Here is a 19,318-nt window from a genome sequence, read left to right as displayed (position 1 = left end):
TACTTGTCATTCACTTCTATATTAATAGAAATGGCACCGTGTTGTTGCTGACGGATTACAATTTGGTGGGCTCCTGCCTGCCTCAAGGCCCTGTACGACAAGAGAAGAGCTATCCACCCCACCACCAGCCCACCCACCTACACCAGGCCCACGGGAGCAGCCCTTTTGGAATTTGATGACGGACTGGGCCTATCCCTCAACGCGGCGGGTCCCCAGGCCCCAGCCCCGCAGCCAATTCCCACCAGTTCAACGGCCCCTCCCCAAGACCGCTTCCCTGCCTCCCACTTCACTCGCAGGCAAGACGCTTTGCGTCGCTCCTCCGTTCTCCCCCGATCGGCGACATTTCCAGCAATCCGGTCGTAACGCGAGCTGCGCGCGACGCGACGCAACCGCCCATCCCCTGCGGCAGGCCGGCAGTCCACTACCTCCTCCCACCCCCCTCCCTCGGGCTCCCCCGATCCAATCCGTCCCCGCCACCAGCGCGGCCGCCGCGACGGGGCCCGACGCCCGGCCGATCTCCCGCCACCGCCAGCGGCCCCGGTGAGTGAGCCCGCCCCACCACGATCGGTTCCATTGACCGGCCCGCGGTTTGTTTCACCCTTCGCCCTCCCCATTCCTTCGGGACTCTGCTGGGTGGTGTGCGGGCGCTCGGCTGGTGTATCCGCGACGTGGATCGCCGCCTGCGCTTGGTCTCGGGCACGGAATGGTTTGACCGGACGTGAGGCGTGGTCAGTGGTTAGTGCTCGCTGGATGCCGGGAATCTGAAAATGATACGGTTTTAGATGTAAGGGATAAGGCGCAGCGTCCATAACAGCAGCAACCATAAATTCATAATTCGGCCGTATTGCGAATCTGTTGATGGCCTGCGCTTTCTTCCTTCCGTATTTGATTAGCGAGATGCTCACATATGTTTTACCATTGCCTACCACAAACACTTCTATAGTTCTATGATGAGTGCTATTGGTGTGCCACCCATGGAATTTGTTGACTCGTCTGAAACAACTATTGCTATCGTAGCTTTCAATGCAGTTGCCTTTAAGTGTTGTTAAAGAGACGTAGAATGCATCTTGGATGCTTTGTTGTCTGTATATGTTCGACAAAGTTGATTTTAGGCATGGATACTAAATTTGCCTCACTTGCTTGATATAAATATTTTTTATTGGCCAAACAAGAGCCAGATTACTTTCAGGTGGGTGCTTTTCCCTTTGTTGATTCCGTAAACTAAGAACTGAGGGAGATTTTCCACAAAACATACACATCTGGGTTTTAGACATTGAAAATGAGATGACACAGCCATGCTCAAAATGGTGAGTAGTATCTTGATCTTGGGTCATCTGTTGGGTTCGGTGGCCTAACAACCAGACTTAAGATTTTCATATGGTTCAAAGTTCATATATGATGTGGATTATTTTCTATTTTTCAGAATTTGTTTGCACCATGGAGGATTCATAATCCTATTGGCACTATTTGAATGGCCCTTATCACACTTACAGCTCAGTTGTTTTATGAGGAATGTAATGTACAAGTATGTTCCTAAGGATTCTGAACTATTAGTGCTATCGCGCAAGTCCATGAATGCTATAAATTTTCTATTGCCAAACTAGTGTGGTGATGCCCAAATTTTAGGGTTCTTCCTGGAAAGGTATGATCCTGGCATTTCCTTGAGAAAAGGAGCAAGTGAGCAAAAATGGCCTCGAGGGCTATCATCAGGAGGCGGAAGGACATTCTCCAGCACACTAATGTGCCTATTTTATCCTCAGCATCCACTAGCACAACTGGGCAAGGAAAATTTGGATGCGAGGTTAATCAGAGATATGAATGTTTGTTTTCAGAGGACAGCTTAGCTCATTCTAATCATGCTAAGGTGCAGCATACTTTGAGTAAGCAAAATCTTTATGGCCTCAGTAGTGGTTTCACATGTCGTCCAACTTTTGGGGTTTCTCCTCCCGGTTATGGCTCTAGAGCACAAAACTTTGTGTTCCCCTTGGGAGTCAGGTGTTTCCTGCAGTCAGTCCGCACCACATCAAACACAACTGGGCAACCTCAAGTTAATATTATGGGCAAGCAGAGTGAGGATGATAAGGAAAAGCAACAAAAAAAGGAGGCGTCCCCGGAAGAATGTGATCAGGCAGTGGAAGGATTAAGAACTGCAAAAGCAAAGGCAAAAGCTAAGCTGGAGGAAGTGCAAAAGACTGACCAATCAATCATACAGAAGTTCTGGGCAAAGCTTCTGGGTATTGGTCCTGCTTTGCGACTTATTGCTTCAATGAGCAGGTCTCTGTTCCTCTCTTGAAATTGAAGCATCACTCTATCATTCTATTTTGATGGATAGTTTTCTGTCTGCCTCTTCAACGTTTGACATATATTTACTTTTGTGGGTGTAAGAGCTGATTGGGCTGCAAATTTGAAGCATTGGAAGGATGAATTTGTTTCTACACTGCAGCATTATTGGCTGGGCACTAAGCTACTCTGGGCAGATGTTAGAATATCATCAAGACTGTTAGTGAAACTTGCTAGTGGAAAAAGCCTTACAAGGCGAGAGAGGCAACAGCTCACACGTACAACAGCAGATCTGTTCAGGCTAGTACCTTTTGCTGTGTTTATTATTGTTCCGTTCATGGAACTCTTGCTGCCAGTGTTCCTCAAGTTGTTCCCAAACATGCTGCCATCCACTTTCCAGGACAAGATGAAAGAAGAGGTATTGATCCAGATCGATCAGGCTGCGTTCTCAACAGAATTACTAAATGCTGACATGATTCATGAACACGTTGATTTTCCTACATACAGGAGGCACTAAAAAGGAAACTGAAAGCAAGGATGGAATGTGCAAAATTTTTACAAGACACTGCTAAAGAAATGGCAAAGGAAGTTCAAACATCACGTAGTGGAGAAATGAAACAGACCGCTGAAGATCTGGATGAGTTCTTGAATAAGGTATCATCCTCTTACATTCTGAGTTGGTAGCTTCAAGTTTAAAACACATACCAGTAAATGCTTTAGATTTTGTCTATTGTTGATGTACTCAAATTTGCATCTAGGTTAGGAAAGGTGGGCATGTCTCCAATGAAGAAATTTTGAACTTTGCAAAGCTATTTAATGACGAGCTGACTTTGGATAACATGAGCAGGTTGGCACTTCATATACTTAATCAAACTTAATAATACCAGATGCCTGATCAACCTTTTTCTGCAGACCTCGGCTGGTAAATATGTGTAAATACATGGGGATCCAACCTTTTGGTACAGACCACTACTTGCGATTCATGCTTCGGAAGAAGCTACAAGAGTATGTCTTCCAATTACCTCAGCATGTAGATGTCAGGGAAAGGAACAGATGTGATGGATGATCTGAATGTGTGCAATTTTTTAGTTCATCTTTAATAGTAAATTTGATTGCATTGTTAACATTTGATCATGCTTTTCTACTGCATATAAGATGTGAGCCTCTTGCATGAAGATCAACTAGAGACATTTAATTGTTGCACATTTGTGTTACATTTTATCATTCAGTACAACTATAGTGCACTTATGTTTATCAGTTTTTGTCCATGTTTTAAGCATTAAGAATGATGACAAGATGATTCAAGCTGAGGGTGTGGAGTCTCTTTCTGAATATGAGCTTCGACAAGCTTGTCGTGAACGTGGCCACCTTGGTTTGTTGTCAACAGAGGAGATGCGCCAACAGGTTTGCTCATTGCTACTTGCACATCCGAGGCTTTTTTTTTCATTGAAATTAGACAATGACATAAATTCTTGAGATATAGTAGGTGTCTTTAGTTTTCTATCTAATGATTATATGGGTGTTACTTTGCAAGAAGTATATCCGCTTAAGTTAATTATTCTAAACACTTCCTTTCTCTTCAGCTTAGAGACTGGTTGGATCTATCACTCAATCATTCTGTGCCGTCATCTCTTCTAATACTCTCGAGGTAATTTTGCTGGTAATGTCCTGTTGTGTATTGCTTCTATTCAAATTTTCACGTGTGTTTGAAAATTCCTGCCAGAGCTTTTACCGTGTCTGGGAGAATGAAACCTGAGGAGGCTGTTGTAGCAACCTTATCTTCTCTGCCAGATGAAGTTGTCGATACAGTTGGGACTGTACTGCCTTCTGAGGATTCTGTTTCAGAGAGGAAAAGAAAATTGGAATTTCTGGAGATGCAAGAGGAACTTATCAAGGTACTATGGAGTATAAACATGAATCATTCAAATACATTTTACATGAGTCTGCTTATCTCAATTCTTAAGCAGGGCTGCAGTGGCGAGTATCATAAAATGATGCCCTTCACTGTTCTTTATGCCAAATATTCTTAGTGAAACATGGAAAGTATTCTCTATTAGGCATGGCTTACAGAGACCTGTCGCTCTTCTCGCTTTCTTGTCTGCATCATGAAACTCCCTGCTCCTTGAATATTGCCCTGTTTTTTGTTTGAAAGTGCTTTTCAAGTGAAATAAAACATATCTTGAATTAAGGTTTAGCATGAGTTCACGTATCTTGCCACTGTTACATCCATTTAAAAGTTGCATAAATTCTTAGTCGTATCGTTTAGTAGTGAAATAAATTTTGTTCACCTTGTAATTACTTCCCCAACTTGAAGTTGTATATTTCATTTTTTATTTTTTTCTTTATGCAATTCAGCTGTCCAGTTTAATACGCTAGTCACCTATCCTTCTATGTATACTCTTTGGCTGAAGAATCAGCATAGTTATACAACTTTTCTGAATCCCACCATGGGATAATTCAATGTCATTTTGTCGACAATAAATTGTTACTGATGCTTTTGCATATTGAATAATAATCAGGAAGAGGAGAAAAAGAAAGAGAAAGAAGAGAAGGCAAAACTGGAGGAGCCAAAGGCTATTGAAGAAGATTTGGCTCTGAAGGAAATGACCGAACCTACTGCTAGGGAGGAAGAGGAACTAAAGAAAGCAAAAATGCATGACAAGAAAGAGCAGCTTTGTAATATCAGTCAAGCATTGGCTGTGCTTGCATCTGCTTCAGTATGATCAAGACACTTTCTTTGTTACTATTCCAATCCTGTATTTTGAGAAAAAAAATTGTCAACATAAACTCTACCTTCTCCTATCTTGCAGTCTGTTACCAAGGAGCGCCAGGAGTTTTTAAGCCTTGTGAACAAGGAGGTATGATTTGGTGTTGCACTGAACATTTATGCACTGTCTGTTTGCATAAGTTAATGTTGGACCACACTCATTTGAAATACAGATAGAACTATATAACAACATGCTTGCAAAGGAGGGTACAGATGGTGAAGAAGAAGCCAGGAGAGCATACAGGGCTGCTAGGGAGGAATCAGACCATGCTGCAGAAGCAGCAGTAGGGGAAAAGGTCTCTTCAGCATTGATAGATAGGGTAAGGAGTTCTTTTCTTCATCTAAATCTTCACAAGTTGATACATCCCAGCTAAAACTTATACTAGGAAACAGCATTTATCTTCAAGAGAAATATTTATTAATAACTGTAAATACTTATATCAGTTAATCAGTGACCAGAACAGCTTGAAAGCACATGGAGTGTTGGCTTATTTGTAGAATTTTTCATATGGTAGTTGTGAGCTCTAATTATTAGCGTATAAATGGTAATAAACTTTTCAGATATGTAGAACTGTAGAAATTTGTCACCAGATAGCTGTAATCAATCACGCCCATTGTTCTGATATGATTAGAGGAATGTAATAAACACAAATGGACTTCTTTCTAGAAGCAAATTGTTGTGGACGTGTTTTTTGGCAAGAAATACTCACACAAGAAGAAGAAACTAGTGTCCACAAATTAGGCTTCAGTTTAGTTATCCTTAGGGTTTATTCAGTTGCTTGGTTGTTAGTCGATTGGAGTTTGTTAGCTTGACGCTTGAGGTTAGCCGAGTTTGTTAGGGCCAATATGAGATCGGGAGAACATTTGAGATTAAGCAAGGAAATCATCTAGTCCACTTAATTGGGTTGTTTAGAGCCTCCTCATAAGGGTGAACACGCCTCCATCCCCTTGCCTATTCCTTCCACCGCATCCAGACAAAACATAAAGTAGTTGCTGCAAATTACTTCATAGACAGATAGAAAACAAGTAGATACCCTATGTGTTATGTACTAGTCAGTGCTGACTACTTTGTCAACTTTATTTGTATGCACTAGTCAGTTCTGACTACTTTGTTTATTTGTTTGCAAGTTATATGCTGAAAAATGTGCGCACACACCATCCTGATTCTTGTGTTATGCTTCAGAAGTTTTATACTGGTTGAGTAGTAAGCCTATCCATGTGACGACTTTATTTTTCCTGCATTTCAGGTTGATGCTATGCTTCAAAAGTTAGAAAAGGAGATTGATGATGTTGATGCTCGAATTGGCAATCGCTGGCAGCTGCTGGATAGGTAGGCTCATTGCGCATGCCTTTATTTTGGACCACATAGTGGGTTGCACACACCAACAGAGAACTGCGCCATATGCCAACACTGTGCACAAATTGATTTCAAGGCCATCAATATGTTGATTTCTTTGCAGGGACCGCGATGGCAAAGTGACTCCTGAAGAGGTAGCAGCAGCAGCAAATTATCTCAAAGACACCATAGGGACGGAGGGTGTCCAAGAGCTTATCAGCAATCTTTCCAAAGACAACGGTGCTTACATTCAACACTACTGTCTATCGTATTAGTGAAAAACATACGGCATATCTTCTACTTCTGCTATGTCGCTAAGCCTTTATGTTTTATGCCTTACAGAGGGGAATATCCTTGTGGAAGACATTGTGAAGCTGGCATCACAAACAGAGGAAAACAATGATCATGAAGAAGCGCCACGATGATGTGAACAGCAGTCACATTCTTGGCTGTTAGAACTCAGCGGTCCACTCATTTCGAGGGAACTTAACCCAGTGAGCTCATCTGCTCGTGGTTCCATTCGTAGATCAAAAGGCAGGACGGTCATTCTTTTTGTTCCGACTGGCTGCTGCGGAGAAAGTTTTGTCCAGTAGCATAGCTTGCTGTTACTGTCTGGCATTACATCCATACAGTTTTTTTATATTAACATACATTCACAGTTAGCACCGGTGCTGCCGATCACCAGGTGAAGTTTAAAACCGAGGTAAAATGGCAACTGAAATTTAGAACAGTTGCCCTGGAAATGGGAATAAGCTAGTGGAGCGGTCCGATCTTTTTCTCTGTAATATGAATAAAAGTATATGCACTGAATAAGCTTAACTTTATTGCTTTTTGAATGAGAATGGATTAATTTTGCAGTCTCAGTTTGTAAGTTTGTTGTTAATGGTGATTGGCATGCACATGGACACGATGAAATAAGGACGGAAGAACACGCTCGTCTTGGTCGAGTGTGTTAATCCTTGTGAAAGTATCATATGTTCAAACTCCATATCCGTTCATACGCACTCTCGTCTACCGCCGCGAGTATTCATCACAATCCTTATGAGAGGCAGTTTTTTTAACAAAAAACGAGGGTTTTTTAAAAAATGTCGAAGTCACATAAAACAATTGTGCGGTAGCATAGGTTGCATTCTTCCCTGCACCACTGCGGACCGTCGGATCGCAGAACCAGCGGCTCAGATTAAACCAGCAGCCCAGAAAAAAAGATAGCCCCCTTTCTCCCTGTGCGCCTCTCGGTCACCTTATCACCATCCAGAGTCATAACTCACGGCAGGCGCGTGCCACCAGGCCAGACTCTCCAGAGAGAAAGGGATCTCCACTCCCCGCCCCCGCCGAGGCTCCTCCGTCCTCCCCTTTTCCAATCCGGGCTCGGCGGCGAGGGAGACGAGATGGGGAAGAACCAGGCGTACAAGGCGATGCAGCGGTCGCGGCTGGGCTCCTCCTCCGGCGCGCCCGGCGCCGCGGACGCCCCCGAAGACGGCATGGTCGGTCCCCTTCCTCCCCTGCCCCCCCTTCCCTCCCCCTACCAGATCTCTGATTACCCCCTGCCCTTCCAAGCTCCAGATTGATCTGATGATTTCCACGGCGCTATTAGTATGCTGATATGTGATAAGAGTAAATAGTATCTGTTGAGGAATTTTTGTTAACCCTCCACCCACCCCACCCACCCCTCTTCCAACGAAAAAAAAAGAGAGAACTTTGTCTAACGAGGGCCGTCGCAGACGGACGGTTCATTTCATTCTCCAGAGTGGCATGCGGCGCGCCTGGCCAGCCTCAACAAGACGCACACCGTCACCTGGGAGGAGTTCAAGAAGAAGCAGAAGGTACGGTGGCGCACCCACTCACTTCCTTTGCATTAGCTTAAGTTCGTCTCTTGCTTGCATGTTTAGAGCAGGCTTACGTTCTTGTACTCCCAATAGTAACTGTTTCGACATGCTCCCACAGTACTGAATTATCTTTGTCTTGTGTTGATGATCCTGATTTCCTCATGTAAGCTTGAAAACATATATTGCCTTTGTGCTGTTGGAGACTAACCTGAACTTTGCATTGGCAGTCTAGTACATGCTCGCTCCTGTGCCATTCACTCTTTAGTCCCCTCTCTTTTAGTTTGCAGACTTCCAGTTCTCCATTGTTAGACACCGTCATACAAAGTTAATGCTAGTTTTGAGCACCATGTGCTCGAATCGACGGTGCTCTATCATACTATTTAGCACTCTATTTTCCTTGATTGACATGTAGAATTGGCTTGGATAATGCAAATTTCGAATTGATTGTAATTCTTGGCCAGTTTACATAAACAAACCTTATGATAATTCCAAAAGAGACCAATCAAGGCCTTTTCAGCAATTGTCAGGTTTTCTGCATTAGGTGCCACTAAACATATGGCGCCTGCTAATATTGACAAAACATGTGTAGTTACTTCAAGACTGTACCATAATCATCAAAGGTTTTTATCAGTACTTCTGTAGTTATTCATGATATTCATCCCTTTTAGGAAGATGAACTGAAAAGGGGTGAGCTGGAGGCTGACAAAGATAAAATGATGAGAGAGTACAGAGCTCAACTGGATGCAGAAAGAGCTCAGAAGCTAGCACATGGAAGAAATCACTCTAAGTCAGACTCAAAATCATTTTCTTCCAAGAAAGGTAAATGGGCAACCTGCCAGATGATGTTTCCTGCAGTCTTATGCACTAGACTCTGAATAATTCCATTGCTCCCCGTTTCTTAAATTTATTTCATATGTTGAATGGATCTTCTGACAAAGAATTCTGAAAACAGAGAGAAAGGATAAGGATGCAAAGAAAAGAAGTAAGAAGAGGAGAAAGGTAGCCTCAACTTCTGATCTGCTCTTATGGATATCATTGTTAGGATTTCACCTAATATAAACATGCAAAGTTGGGATATTACTCCCTAGAAGGGTTGTCCTAACCCAATAAAAAGACAAAAAGATTGTACTACTAAAATGAATCTTATGAGTACATTTGCTTACAGCAAGGAGATAAATTTGTTTGATATACTCACATTTACATTTTTAACAGCACAGAAGTTCTTCGGAGTTTAGTTCCAGCTCATCATCAGAATCGTCAAGCAGCGATGATGAGGACAGAGGTTCAAGGAAGTCCAGATCACGGTCGAGATCAAAGAGAACAAAGAAGGACTCGTCATCAGAACCATCAAGCAGCGACGACGAGGACAGAGGTTCAAGGAAGTCCAGATCACGGTCAAGATCGAAGAGAACAAAGAAGGAAAAGAAGCAGCGGTCAAGGTCCAAGCACACCGGCGGTGATAGTGAGGCAGAAGGCCCAGTTCGCCTCTCTAAATTCTTTGGGAAGTAAAGGCGTGGCTACTGTACCCAAGGGACGCCTCAATCAATTAGATTGCTCCTGGAATCTCCTTTCAATTTGAACTATACATCAGTGGATGTGGATGTACTATTGAATTCAGAATACTTCCGAATGTTTGAATTCCGGTTACCATGATGTTGTTCTCGAGTGCTATGAACGATTGGAGGGCTTGGTTAAATTGTATTGCGTCATGCGACTTGTAAGCAGCATGCAAGTCGATTGTTAAATTGTTGTACCGTAGAGGTTTGGTGCCGGTATTTGAAACATTGGGAATTCAAACTGTTATGTTTTTTTATACACTTCACACTTCAAAAGCCCTTTCTTCGTTTCTCTGTTTCAGCCTTTCAGGTTTTGGCCGGCTAGTCGCGTGCCCATCTGTAACAAATTTGTGCATTTATCTACAGTTCTCACAGAAGCTTGTGATACGCTCTCACGGAAGCTTTGCCAATAGCTTGGTATTGGACCTTAAATGCTAGTAATGCCCTAAATAGAGCCGTTGCTAGAGCGAGCTCCACTATCCTACATATACCCATAAGCTGAAAAACAAAGTCAATTTTGAAACCTAACTCTGCTAGAATAGAAACATATTCCTTTTAACATTGAACTATGAGGAAACACAACTATACAGCATGTACTATTTTATCTTTTCAGTACTAGAATAGAAAACTTTACATCTCATTAGGTACTTCAGTTAATTATTCGATGACTTATGGTCTTATATAATGGCAAGTAAAATTATACTATAGTTGGTTGCTCCCATTTCAAGGTGCAAACTCAGAAATTAGGGGGAAAAAAGCAGTACTTAGAGTTCAAAGTAGGACAATCATACAATTGCCCCCATTTCGCATTCTCTTATCTGCTACTATAGTCTCTCTGTAACATGTTAAAGTTTTATACAAATATTAACTTAAAAGCGTGACGAAGGGTAGCTCCCACGATAGAGTACACTAGCTATTTCTAGGAAGCGCAGGCCATGCCATGAAATTCTCTATGTAAAAGCTTGTTCTCGCATAAACCTACCTAATTGGATTGTCTGATGACAACAGTACTTGTGTTTGCAAAAGTTGGATGGCCTGAAATTCTAGGCGGAGTCTAGATTAGATATAGCAGGTAAATAAAATTTTCTTTTCTCCTTGTCCACAATGTCTGGGTGGTGTAGTTGGTTATCACGTTAGTCTCACACACTAAAGGTCCCCAGTTCGAACCTGGGCTCAGACAAAAGTAATGTTGTGATTTTTGTGTGTGTGTTTCGTTTTGCTGCGCCGTGACGTTAATATGTTATTTCTTACTGGGCCTAGCATTTATCACTTCCATGGGCTCCTCGGCAGATCTGGTGCCGTAGGTGGTCCAATACGAGGATGCTAGTGTTCGTACGGAAATCCTAGGCCCAAACCCTCGACAAATTAATCACATCGGCCCACGTTGCCAGTTACCGCGAAGCTCTGCAACGCTAATCTGCGCGGATCCCCATTTCACCACCTCTCGAATATCAAAATCAACCAACGATTTTAGTAAAAACAGAATGATTGTTGTTACTTGCAACGTTTTGTTTAAGCTCAAGCCACATTCGGCTCACGAGAAGCTTCTTCTTCGAAGCGGGGTCCACAGGAAGCTGCCAAAGTCGCAAGCAACGGGAAGATGCCCTACCCCGCTGCGAGGCGTCGCTCGCTGCTCGCTACCGACACGCGGGCCCGGCTCAGTCCAGTCCACGCCACGGTAAAGCCAGCTTGGCCGCGCGCCTCCAACGGCCGGCCGCGCCCTCGCTTTCCAAACTAGCCGTTGCGCGCGTTGCCTTGCGCCCGTCCCCGTCTCCTCTCTCAAACGGTCGGATCCAATCCCCCCACCCCCATTTAAACCTCTCCGCCATTGCCCTCCTCCTCACCTCACTCCACTCCACTGCCCTCCACTCTCCCTCTCCTCGCGCCTCCTCCCCATCCCCTCGCTCTTCGCTCCCTTCGCCCTCATCAGTCGCCGTCCCCGCGCGCGCAAGAGAGAGACGCCATGGGCGGCCTGTCGGTGATCGCTCCCCCGGCGAGGGACTCCGCCTCCCCGCAGCACCGCCGCGCGCGCCGCGCGTTCCTCGTCTCCAACTACCTCATCCTGGGTTGCGCCTCCGGGTGCGGCTTCCTCACGCTGTCGCTCCGCCTCGTCCCCTCCGTCGACGGCTTCCTCCTCATCCTCCTCCACGCGCTCACCGTGGCGGCCGCCGTCGCCGGGTGCGCCGTCATCGCGGCGCCCGACCCGCCCCGGGGCCGCTGCTACACCGTCCACATGTCCGCCACCGTCGTCGTTTCCATCCTGCAGGGCGCCGCCGCCGTGCTCGCCTTCTCCCGCACCGCCGACTTCCTCTCCGACGGGCTTAAGTCGTACGTCCGCGAGGAGGACGGCGCCGTCATCCTCCGCATGGTCGGAGGGCTCGGCGTCGCCATCTTCTGCCTCGAGTGGGTCGCCCTCGCGCTCGCCTTCGTCCTCAGGTACTACGCCTACGTCGACAGGGAGTGCGGCGGCAACCCGCTGCGCCGCAGCGCCAAGGTCGGCGGCGAGGACGGCACCAGCACCTGGCCGTGGCCCTTCCAGGTCTGAAGTGTGTGATCGGCCTTCGCTTATGGGTCGCGAGAAGATGAACTGAGAACCATGAGTTCTTGGAAGGAGAAAAAACTAGCGTCGGGTGTTGTTCTACTGATAGAACTATGTGCGTGAGGATGGGATGAGAAATTGTTATGTTATTCGTTTATTGGTTTATGTAGCGTGATGTAAAATCATATTGTTATGTTGTAACGCGATTACATATTATGAATGTGCAATTGCAGTCAAATCAACTCCTTGTCATTTTGAGCCTCCAAAGGAGTGACTTAGTCTGAATTTCTGACGAGATCTGGTTTACCAGCTAATTCAGGTAGCACTGTAGCAGCGCATTGAACCTGAGAATTTCCTGGCGAGAACCGAGATTTCGGTAGCACATTTGCCACTGTGTCTGAAATCTGGAATGCGATACGTCAGTTGAATCTCAAACCACGAATTTTCAATCTGAATCATCCGGATTTCTTTCCATGTAGCTGAAACAGATGAAGTGGCAAGCACCATCGGATGTGAAATTTCACTCTCCTGATTGCCTGTCAGATACGGTGATTCATTCTTTGGCAAAGTAAGATCGTGACAGCGATTTCACCATGACACTACTTTTCAGCGAACTATCCTCATTTCTTGTTCAGTATCTCCCATACATTCGAATTTGGTCGTGGATTGCTCGAACTTTCTTTTCTCAAAGTTTGTTCGAGAAAGACATCAGTCGAGCCAGCACTCAGCAATCCTTTTTTTTTCCCCCGGAAAGAAGAAACAAGCACATCAGCGGATCAGCCAACTCCGTGATCCATCAGGCAACAATAAATTGGCCAAACCACTGAGCTATCACGATTAACATCTCGAGTTCTTGACTGACCGGCGACAAGGCCCAATCTTCCCGTACGTGTGACTGCCCCGCGGCCGAGGTTAAAGGCTGTGCTTTTCTGCCGTGGCCACTTTGCCCCATGACCTTGGCTGGCTTGGTGCTTGGATAACTACTCTCTGGACGTGACACCGAGGCTAGTTTCACCCTTAGCCGAAGTTTCCTCTTTCACAAAGCAAGCCAAACTTTCACCGGTGGCAGCAAAGAAACAGAGGGTAATTTCGGTGAGGCTGCGTCGAAACGTCTTGCTATTTTGCTGGTCCCTAGCCCTGGACAAGGAATTCCACCGATTTACGACGACCCCAGGACGCGTTCCCCGGAGGAAATTTTAGCCCCCCGACAATGATGCCGGGTTTGACGAACCGTAGCGTGTTACTACGGCGGATTACGTGCCCGTCATGACGCCAAGTGGTGTCGCCACTGGCCTCGCGGGCAGCTGCTCTGGAGCCCGGGGATTGATCGGATCGGGCCAGCCACGGGCTCGGATTCGGCAGATGATGCCATCATGGACAGCCCAGGCAGGCCGGCACCCGAGATCGCGACCTGTTCGGGGTCTTTGGGTCTTTGAGATCACCGAACAAGCGTCGCCATCAGGCGTCTCATTTCACACCTGGTGACCAAAGCTAGCCGGACCGATCACACGCACACGTCGCGGGCCCCGTTCATGTGCCGTAGGCTGCCGGGAGAGCCGGAGGAATCATCATCAAACTGGCTGCGCTCAGTCTCTCAGGGCGTGATTGGTAGCCCAGCTCGCACCATCCAACGCACCATCCAGCTCCACACGGTGCAGGTTAGTTTTGATTAGTTGCTAGACCTGCATATTTTTGCTGCATGATCTCGTTCGGATTCCCCCTCCATCTTGACCAGCATTGCACGTAAAATTTGGTCTTCTCTCGCGAGCCAGGATAAGATGATACAGGTAAGATAATAGGCTCCACTTGCAGCCACACAAAGCAGCCTTTCATGCAGCAACCAATCAACAACTCTCTCCATCCTAGCTCAGACTATACGCAAACCAATCAAGTCTGTATGTATACTTCTGTACTGGACACGATGAGCCTGAATCTCGTCACCATCCTGAACCTCTCCTTGAACTGCAACCAATCACGCTCTGTGTCTCACACTGGAATCATCAAACTGGTTCCCGACGCGAGCGGAAAGTCCTGCCTGGTTAGGCAAAGCGCCTTTCTAGCTGAATTGGATCAGGTGCCGTTGAGCTGCTCCACGACGGGGGCATTTTTGTATGCCGGGGTCGCCGAACGCATGGTCGGCGTTGCCACTAAGTGACTAAACTATGCCATCTCCGTCCATCCTCGGCGGCCAGTAGTGCAGCGCTGCTAGCCTGCTACTAATAGCGACCACCTAACATTCTAATGCTGGCCCGTGACAGTGAATCCCACTCGCCGGTTACGATTAACTACTGTGCCCTAGTAGACCTTAGTGGTTACCCTGTCGCCTGACAGACTTGTGGCACGCACGCAATCTCTTCATCGCGAATGGACCCGCGAACTGCACTGGTTGACGCCCCCACAAAGAGACGACGCATGCTGTTGTCCCACGCAGTCCCAAAACGAACTTCTCGTTACGCCGTCGGAGATGTTGCCGTCTGCTGATCAAATCGAGCGCCGCAGCTACAACTGCAGGCTATGGAATTAAAATTTGCTAGCGGCATCTAGCGCGGCGCCGCTCGCCCGTCAAATCGTGGCACCCACCGGGTCTTATCTTTTGGTTTGTTTTGCAGGGCGTGACATGACGGCCGGGGCAGGCGGGACTGCGGGATGAGGTCACCCGGCGGAGTGGCTGGCGCGCGCGTACATACCAAACGGGTTGAATAATCGATCGTGCACGCTCGTCGCCGCCTCGCCGGCAAAAACAAACACCCGGTGCCGGAGCAGGTACGAGCGCGCGCGCGCCGCATGTGCAACTCATGTAGAGTAGTCATGTGCTCTGGAAGTCTGGATCGAGTCGAGTGGCTGTCCACTAGCCTGAGCCGGCCCGAGCTCCCAACTCGCGTGTGTACCTGTAGGCGGCAGCTGCAGGCTGCAGCCTGTGGCCCGCGCGCTCCGGCCGTCTGACTCGGAGGCGCCAGCGGCCCGGCGCGCGCGTGTATAAATATCTCCTCCGTCTCCCTGCCCCCGACGGCCACCCCGCGCGCTCCCCGCACGCCCGCGTCGCCTTACCTCAGCAGGAGGGCGCCCCCCGAGCTTGCTCTCCGCTGCGCGCGATGGACTTCTCGAGTACCAAGGAGACGCCTCCGGCCGGGTAACCTTTCACCACCTCCTTTTGCACACTCGTCCAGCTCGCGCGCATTCTTTGTGCTCAGCTCCCGGCGGGCGTGCCTGCCTCTGTCGCTTGGCCGCTAGCTTCGCTTGACTCCGCGTCTCCGCTCGCGCGCGCAGGGCCTGGTGGTCGAGGGAGACGGTGGCCGTGGTGACGGGCGCGAACCGGGGCATCGGGCACGCGCTGGCGGCGCGCCTGGCCGAGCACGGGCTCACCGTGGTGCTCACCGCGCGGGACGGCGCGCGCGGGGAGGCCGCCGCGGCGCCGCTCCGCGAGCGCGGGCTCGCCGTCGCCTTCCGCAGGCTCGACGTCTCCGACCCCGACTCCGTCGCCGAGTTCGCCGCCTGGCTCCGCGACGCCGTCGGCGGCCTCGACATCCTGGTAAGCGTGGTAACAAAGCGCCCCCTTACCAACCACCCCGTCGATTTCGCGCTGTGTTACGGACGGAGAGAGAGCGCGGCTCCTCTGGAAAGATTTCAGCAGGAAAGCCGCCGGCACGCGCCCGGTCTCCGCTCTCCATAGCCCAGACGCCAAACAGTTCCGTAACCATGATCCATCCCCTTGACGTACGACACACCAGCAGACATGCACCCGCATCCACTGCCCCCTCGATACGTGTCGCGACCCCTTAATAGCTCAGGGCTTCAGCAGGCGGGCCTCGCTCCGGATCAGGATCCCCGTCTCGTCTCCCATGATCCCATCCCATTACACACCGGCCGGCATTATTGCCGCGGGCGCCCGCGCCTCCCGCAGCACGGCAGCAGTGACGACGTCCCACCACGCCCACGCCCGCCCGGCCCCGGCCCCGGCCCCGGCGCGCACGCCAGCGACCAGACGAATCAAACCGTCACGTCGCGTTCGCGTCCGGTCCGGCCCAAAGGAAGGGGGCAGAGCGTGTGGCCAAAAGCCGCGCCGGGCCACCCAACTAGTACGCCGCCGCCGCCACCTCCCGACGACCTGCCCTTCCGGTTCCTGCATGCCTTCCCTTCGTCCTCGTTCGTCGGTCGCCTCCCGCCACGGCGCCGACGGACAGCGACGGCCTGTTCCGTGACGGCTGACGAGCAGGGGTCAGCTTGTTGCGAACTCTCGATTGGCTCCGGAGTCCGGAGAGACCAAACTGGGCACTCGACCGCGACGGATTTGGAGAGAATCGTAGGATTTCGATGCGAAATCCTACTGTTTAGGTTCATGTAGCTTTCGCCTTGGCTCTGGCTGCGGCCCTGCATCGGGCTAGCTAGTGATAGCGATCATCGGCCACACAAGTTCTCGCAACTTCTAGCATGGGCAACATGTTACTCGAACGAACCAACTTTCTAGTTTTCACCCTGGCTGTGACCTCTGCAATAAGATGATAGGCCCCAATCATTGGATGCGATGGCACGATCGTGCTGTCCTGCCTGAGCCAAGGTCTACTGTTGAGGAGCTATTGGCGTGAACAGTCCAGAGTCTGGGCCAGGGTCAGGCTAGGTGTGCTGGCGTCAATCATGGCTCGAGTGCCGGTCCATTCCCTGAATTACTCACTAATGAGACCATTCGCTGTGCACTCGAGTCGAGTTTGGATTTTTCAAGGTTTCAGTCCAAGCGGTCTCTATCCGGTTACCGTAGCCCACCGAGACATCAAACCGGGAGCTTTCCCACAAGTCCAGTTCAGACTCGACACTCCCGATGGAGAGGGAAAGTCATCGTCGTCGTCGCGAATCACCACATACCAGCCAGTGGGTGCTAGTGCTGTTGCCAATTGTTGCTCTGGCACTTGAAAAGCTATCGTGGAAAGAGCTGTTGCAGTTGTAGACCCTCCAACGGCTCCACTTTTGCTCTTTGGAGGAGGTCACTGAACTTTCCGGTGGTGCTGAAATCAAGTTTCGTCTTTTTGCTCTGTCTCGTTGCTGTGTGCAGGTGAACAACGCCGCCGTGTCCTTCAACGAGATCGACACAAACTCGGTGGAGCACGCCGAGACGGTGCTCAGGACCAACTTCTACGGCGCCAAGATGCTCACCGAGGCGCTCTTGCCTCTGTTCCGGCAGTCGCCGGCCACTAGCAGGATCCTCAACATCAGCTCGCAGCTTGGCCTTCTCAATGTAAGTGCCTCATCTTTTACAGTATTTCTTCAGATGACCTAGCAATCTTACTATTACTGCTTTCGTTCTGAAACAAATATAACGTTTTATTGTGAGTTTGTGACCCTATTCGTCACACCGTTAGAATCAATAAATGAAGACTACTTCAGGAGCTTTAAAAACATATTTTTTTTGCGGGTATTTAAAAACAGAGCTACCCTGTGCAACAGAAGTAGATGAGGATTATAGCATGTACAGCGCATTGCCTCTGTGTGCTTCTTTGTTGTACCTCACGTATCATTTGTAGGTGCAAGGAAAAGTTGATCGATGATAGTGACCCAAAGACTAAAGTTTCTGAGATTATTTCAAACCCTATTAGCCTGAGAGATTTAGTCGCCCATAGTCAACTTCTGAATCTTATCACTTGAGGAGCTTGAATTAATAGTGAAAACCATCGGTGTCGTTACCTTCTGCGTGTAAGAGCCAAGCTGAACTTGAAAGGTGTAAACTATCATGTGCAGGCTCTGGTTTGATGAAAATTTATTGACTTCATTGTTATTGGACCAAACTGAATCATTGGTATTCACAGCATACAACACATGAGCCCACATCAGTAAATAATAACAGAAGCAGCTAGTTAAAGAAAAAATTGGATGATCTTGAAGTGTGAACCGACGAGGCGACCTAGCTGTGGACATCTTGACAAGTATGAATTCTATCTTGAAGCATATCGCATCGAAATGCAGTACCCTGCCACTAGCTACTCGTACATTGTCAGCACCATCTACATATCTAAGGCCGTTTGAATTATTGTGCAGAGGCTGGAAATAGTAAGACATTTGAAATAGAGGACAAGGTGACGATAATAGGGAAGAAAAAATTGTAACAGCAGGAGGACGTCAGTGGCTCTCATCTAGTGTGTACGCGTCAGCTGACCAAAAAGGGAAATTTACAGCAGCAGCAGCAGTCTACACCATGTAGTACCTGTGTAGTACTGTAGTAGAATCCTAGTCACTCGTTTCTGTGCTATAACAAGAAAAGTGCCAATTCAAAATTGCCTGAAATTTTTGGTTCCATGCATGGATTCTTTGTGCAGAAGGTGAGCGACCCGTCCCTGACGGCGCTGCTCCTGGACGAGGACACCCTGACGGAGGCGGCGATCGAGTCCATGGTGTCGCGGTTCCTGTCCCAGGTGAAGGACGGGACGTGGGGCGGGCAGGGGTGGCCCAAGGTGTGGACGGACTACTCGGTCTCCAAGCTGGCCCTCAACGCCTACTCCCGGGTGCTGGCGCGGCGGCTGCAGGCGCGCGGCGCCCGCGTGAGCGTCAACTGCTTCTGCCCCGGGTTCACGCGCACCGACATGACCAAGGGCTGGGGGAAGCGCACTGCCGAGGAGGTGGCCGACGTCGGCGCGCGCCTCGCGCTGCTGCCGCCCGCGGAGCTCCCCACGGGGACCTTCTTCAAGTGGTGCACGCCGCAGCTCTACTCCAAGCTGTGACTATGATCGCCGGGCTACGCTACGCCGTCGGCCGCTGCGCGCCCCGGCCATGACACGACGGCACCAGGAGTATATAGCATTTGGTTTAGCTGCTCCTAGCGACTGCCTATGCAAAGAAGTCCATTCAGGAGAGTCTCTGGCTTTCCCCAGCCAAAGGTGCTTTGGTTGTACAATGCATCCAAACCATCCTGTCTCTGACTCTCTATCAGCAATCAATGTACTATGTGTTCTTAGCTATGTAAGATTTAGGACAACTTCTAAGCATTGGATGAAGCTGAATGATTGCTGTCTCTGCTTCTCTCTCCTTGTT

The 19,318-nt window shown here is 48.6% G+C and overlaps 4 protein-coding genes and 1 non-coding gene across 12 annotated transcripts; all 5 read left to right on the top strand.

Annotated features, from left to right (window-relative positions):
• The first annotated feature begins 284 nt into the window (after positions 1 to 284).
• Positions 285 to 7,240, top strand: LOC117863589 (uncharacterized). 7 transcript variants are annotated; one of them, XM_034747386.2, is made up of 16 exons: positions 285 to 540; positions 1,424 to 1,525; positions 1,627 to 2,274; positions 2,386 to 2,698; positions 2,788 to 2,934; positions 3,039 to 3,127; positions 3,193 to 3,285; positions 3,558 to 3,684; positions 3,864 to 3,928; positions 4,004 to 4,175; positions 4,800 to 4,997; positions 5,091 to 5,138; positions 5,221 to 5,367; positions 6,295 to 6,377; positions 6,508 to 6,623; positions 6,726 to 7,240. In XM_034747386.2, exons 3-16 carry the CDS (start codon positions 1,688 to 1,690, stop codon positions 6,806 to 6,808), a joined length of 2,268 nt encoding a protein of 755 aa, XP_034603277.1. In that variant the 5' UTR covers positions 285 to 540; positions 1,424 to 1,525; positions 1,627 to 1,687; the 3' UTR covers positions 6,809 to 7,240. The 7 variants fall into 7 exon arrangements, with proteins under 7 accessions (XP_034603277.1, XP_034603274.1, XP_072150940.1 ...); XM_034747383.2 differs by adding an exon at positions 1,179 to 1,307 and having other exon boundaries at positions 1,424 to 2,274; XM_072294839.1 differs by adding an exon at positions 1,173 to 1,307 and having other exon boundaries at positions 1,424 to 2,274.
• A 393-nt stretch (positions 7,241 to 7,633) lies between these two features.
• On the top strand, positions 7,634 to 10,022 carry LOC117863591 (uncharacterized). Of its 2 annotated transcripts, none has more exons than XM_072294841.1 (5): positions 7,634 to 7,867; positions 8,105 to 8,206; positions 8,878 to 9,028; positions 9,162 to 9,208; positions 9,427 to 9,584. In XM_072294841.1, the coding sequence occupies exons 1-5, from the start codon at positions 7,772 to 7,774 to the stop codon at positions 9,442 to 9,444; spliced, it is 414 nt and encodes a 137-aa protein (XP_072150942.1). In that variant the 5' UTR covers positions 7,634 to 7,771; the 3' UTR covers positions 9,445 to 9,584. The 2 variants fall into 2 exon arrangements, with proteins under 2 accessions (XP_072150942.1, XP_034603278.1); XM_034747387.2 differs by having other exon boundaries at positions 7,638 to 7,867; positions 9,422 to 10,022.
• An 849-nt stretch (positions 10,023 to 10,871) lies between these two features.
• TRNAV-CAC (transfer RNA valine (anticodon CAC)) lies at positions 10,872 to 10,945 on the top strand. Its single transcript has one exon. It is a non-coding gene; the product is annotated as a tRNA-Val (tRNA).
• A 644-nt stretch (positions 10,946 to 11,589) lies between these two features.
• On the top strand, positions 11,590 to 12,546 carry LOC117862804 (uncharacterized). Its single transcript, XM_034746326.2, has one exon. It carries the CDS (start codon positions 11,729 to 11,731, stop codon positions 12,308 to 12,310), a length of 582 nt encoding a protein of 193 aa, XP_034602217.1. The 5' UTR covers positions 11,590 to 11,728; the 3' UTR covers positions 12,311 to 12,546.
• Positions 12,547 to 15,118: 2,572 nt separating this feature from the next.
• On the top strand, positions 15,119 to 19,298 carry LOC117865293 ((+)-neomenthol dehydrogenase). Its single transcript, XM_034749449.2, has 4 exons — positions 15,119 to 15,434; positions 15,572 to 15,833; positions 17,349 to 17,531; positions 18,607 to 19,298. Exons 1-4 carry the CDS (start codon positions 15,397 to 15,399, stop codon positions 19,006 to 19,008), a joined length of 885 nt encoding a protein of 294 aa, XP_034605340.1. The 5' UTR covers positions 15,119 to 15,396; the 3' UTR covers positions 19,009 to 19,298.
• The last annotated feature ends 20 nt before the right edge of the window (positions 19,299 to 19,318 follow it).

The sequence above is a fragment of the Setaria viridis genome, chromosome 7 (assembly GCF_005286985.2).
Source record: "Setaria viridis chromosome 7, Setaria_viridis_v4.0, whole genome shotgun sequence".
NCBI lineage: Eukaryota > Viridiplantae > Streptophyta > Magnoliopsida > Poales > Poaceae > Setaria > Setaria viridis.
This window is presented reverse-complemented; position numbering and strand designations above follow the sequence as displayed.

Bases quoted from the DNA above. Each gene is read 5' to 3' on its own strand.
- LOC117863589 (XM_034747386.2), top strand. From the start codon at position 1,688: ATGGCCTCGAGGGCTATCATCAGGAGGCGGAAGGACATTCTCCAGCAC. The intron at 2,275-2,385 runs GTCTCTGTTCCT...TGTGGGTGTAAG, and splicing joins CTTATTGCTTCAATGAGCAG to AGCTGATTGGGCTGCAAATT. The intron at 2,699-2,787 runs GTATTGATCCAG...TCCTACATACAG, and splicing joins AGGACAAGATGAAAGAAGAG to GAGGCACTAAAAAGGAAACT.
- LOC117863591 (XM_034747387.2), top strand. From the start codon at position 7,772: ATGGGGAAGAACCAGGCGTACAAGGCGATGCAGCGGTCGCGGCTGGGC. The intron at 7,868-8,104 runs GTCGGTCCCCTT...GGGCCGTCGCAG, and splicing joins ACGCCCCCGAAGACGGCATG to ACGGACGGTTCATTTCATTC. The intron at 9,209-9,421 runs GTAGCCTCAACT...CATTTTTAACAG, and splicing joins GAAGTAAGAAGAGGAGAAAG to CACAGAAGTTCTTCGGAGTT.
- LOC117862804 (XM_034746326.2), top strand. From the start codon at position 11,729: ATGGGCGGCCTGTCGGTGATCGCTCCCCCGGCGAGGGACTCCGCCTCC.
- LOC117865293 (XM_034749449.2), top strand. From the start codon at position 15,397: ATGGACTTCTCGAGTACCAAGGAGACGCCTCCGGCCGG. The intron at 15,435-15,571 runs GTAACCTTTCAC...TCGCGCGCGCAG, and splicing joins AAGGAGACGCCTCCGGCCGG to GGCCTGGTGGTCGAGGGAGA. The intron at 17,532-18,606 runs GTAAGTGCCTCA...TTCTTTGTGCAG, and splicing joins CGCAGCTTGGCCTTCTCAAT to AAGGTGAGCGACCCGTCCCT.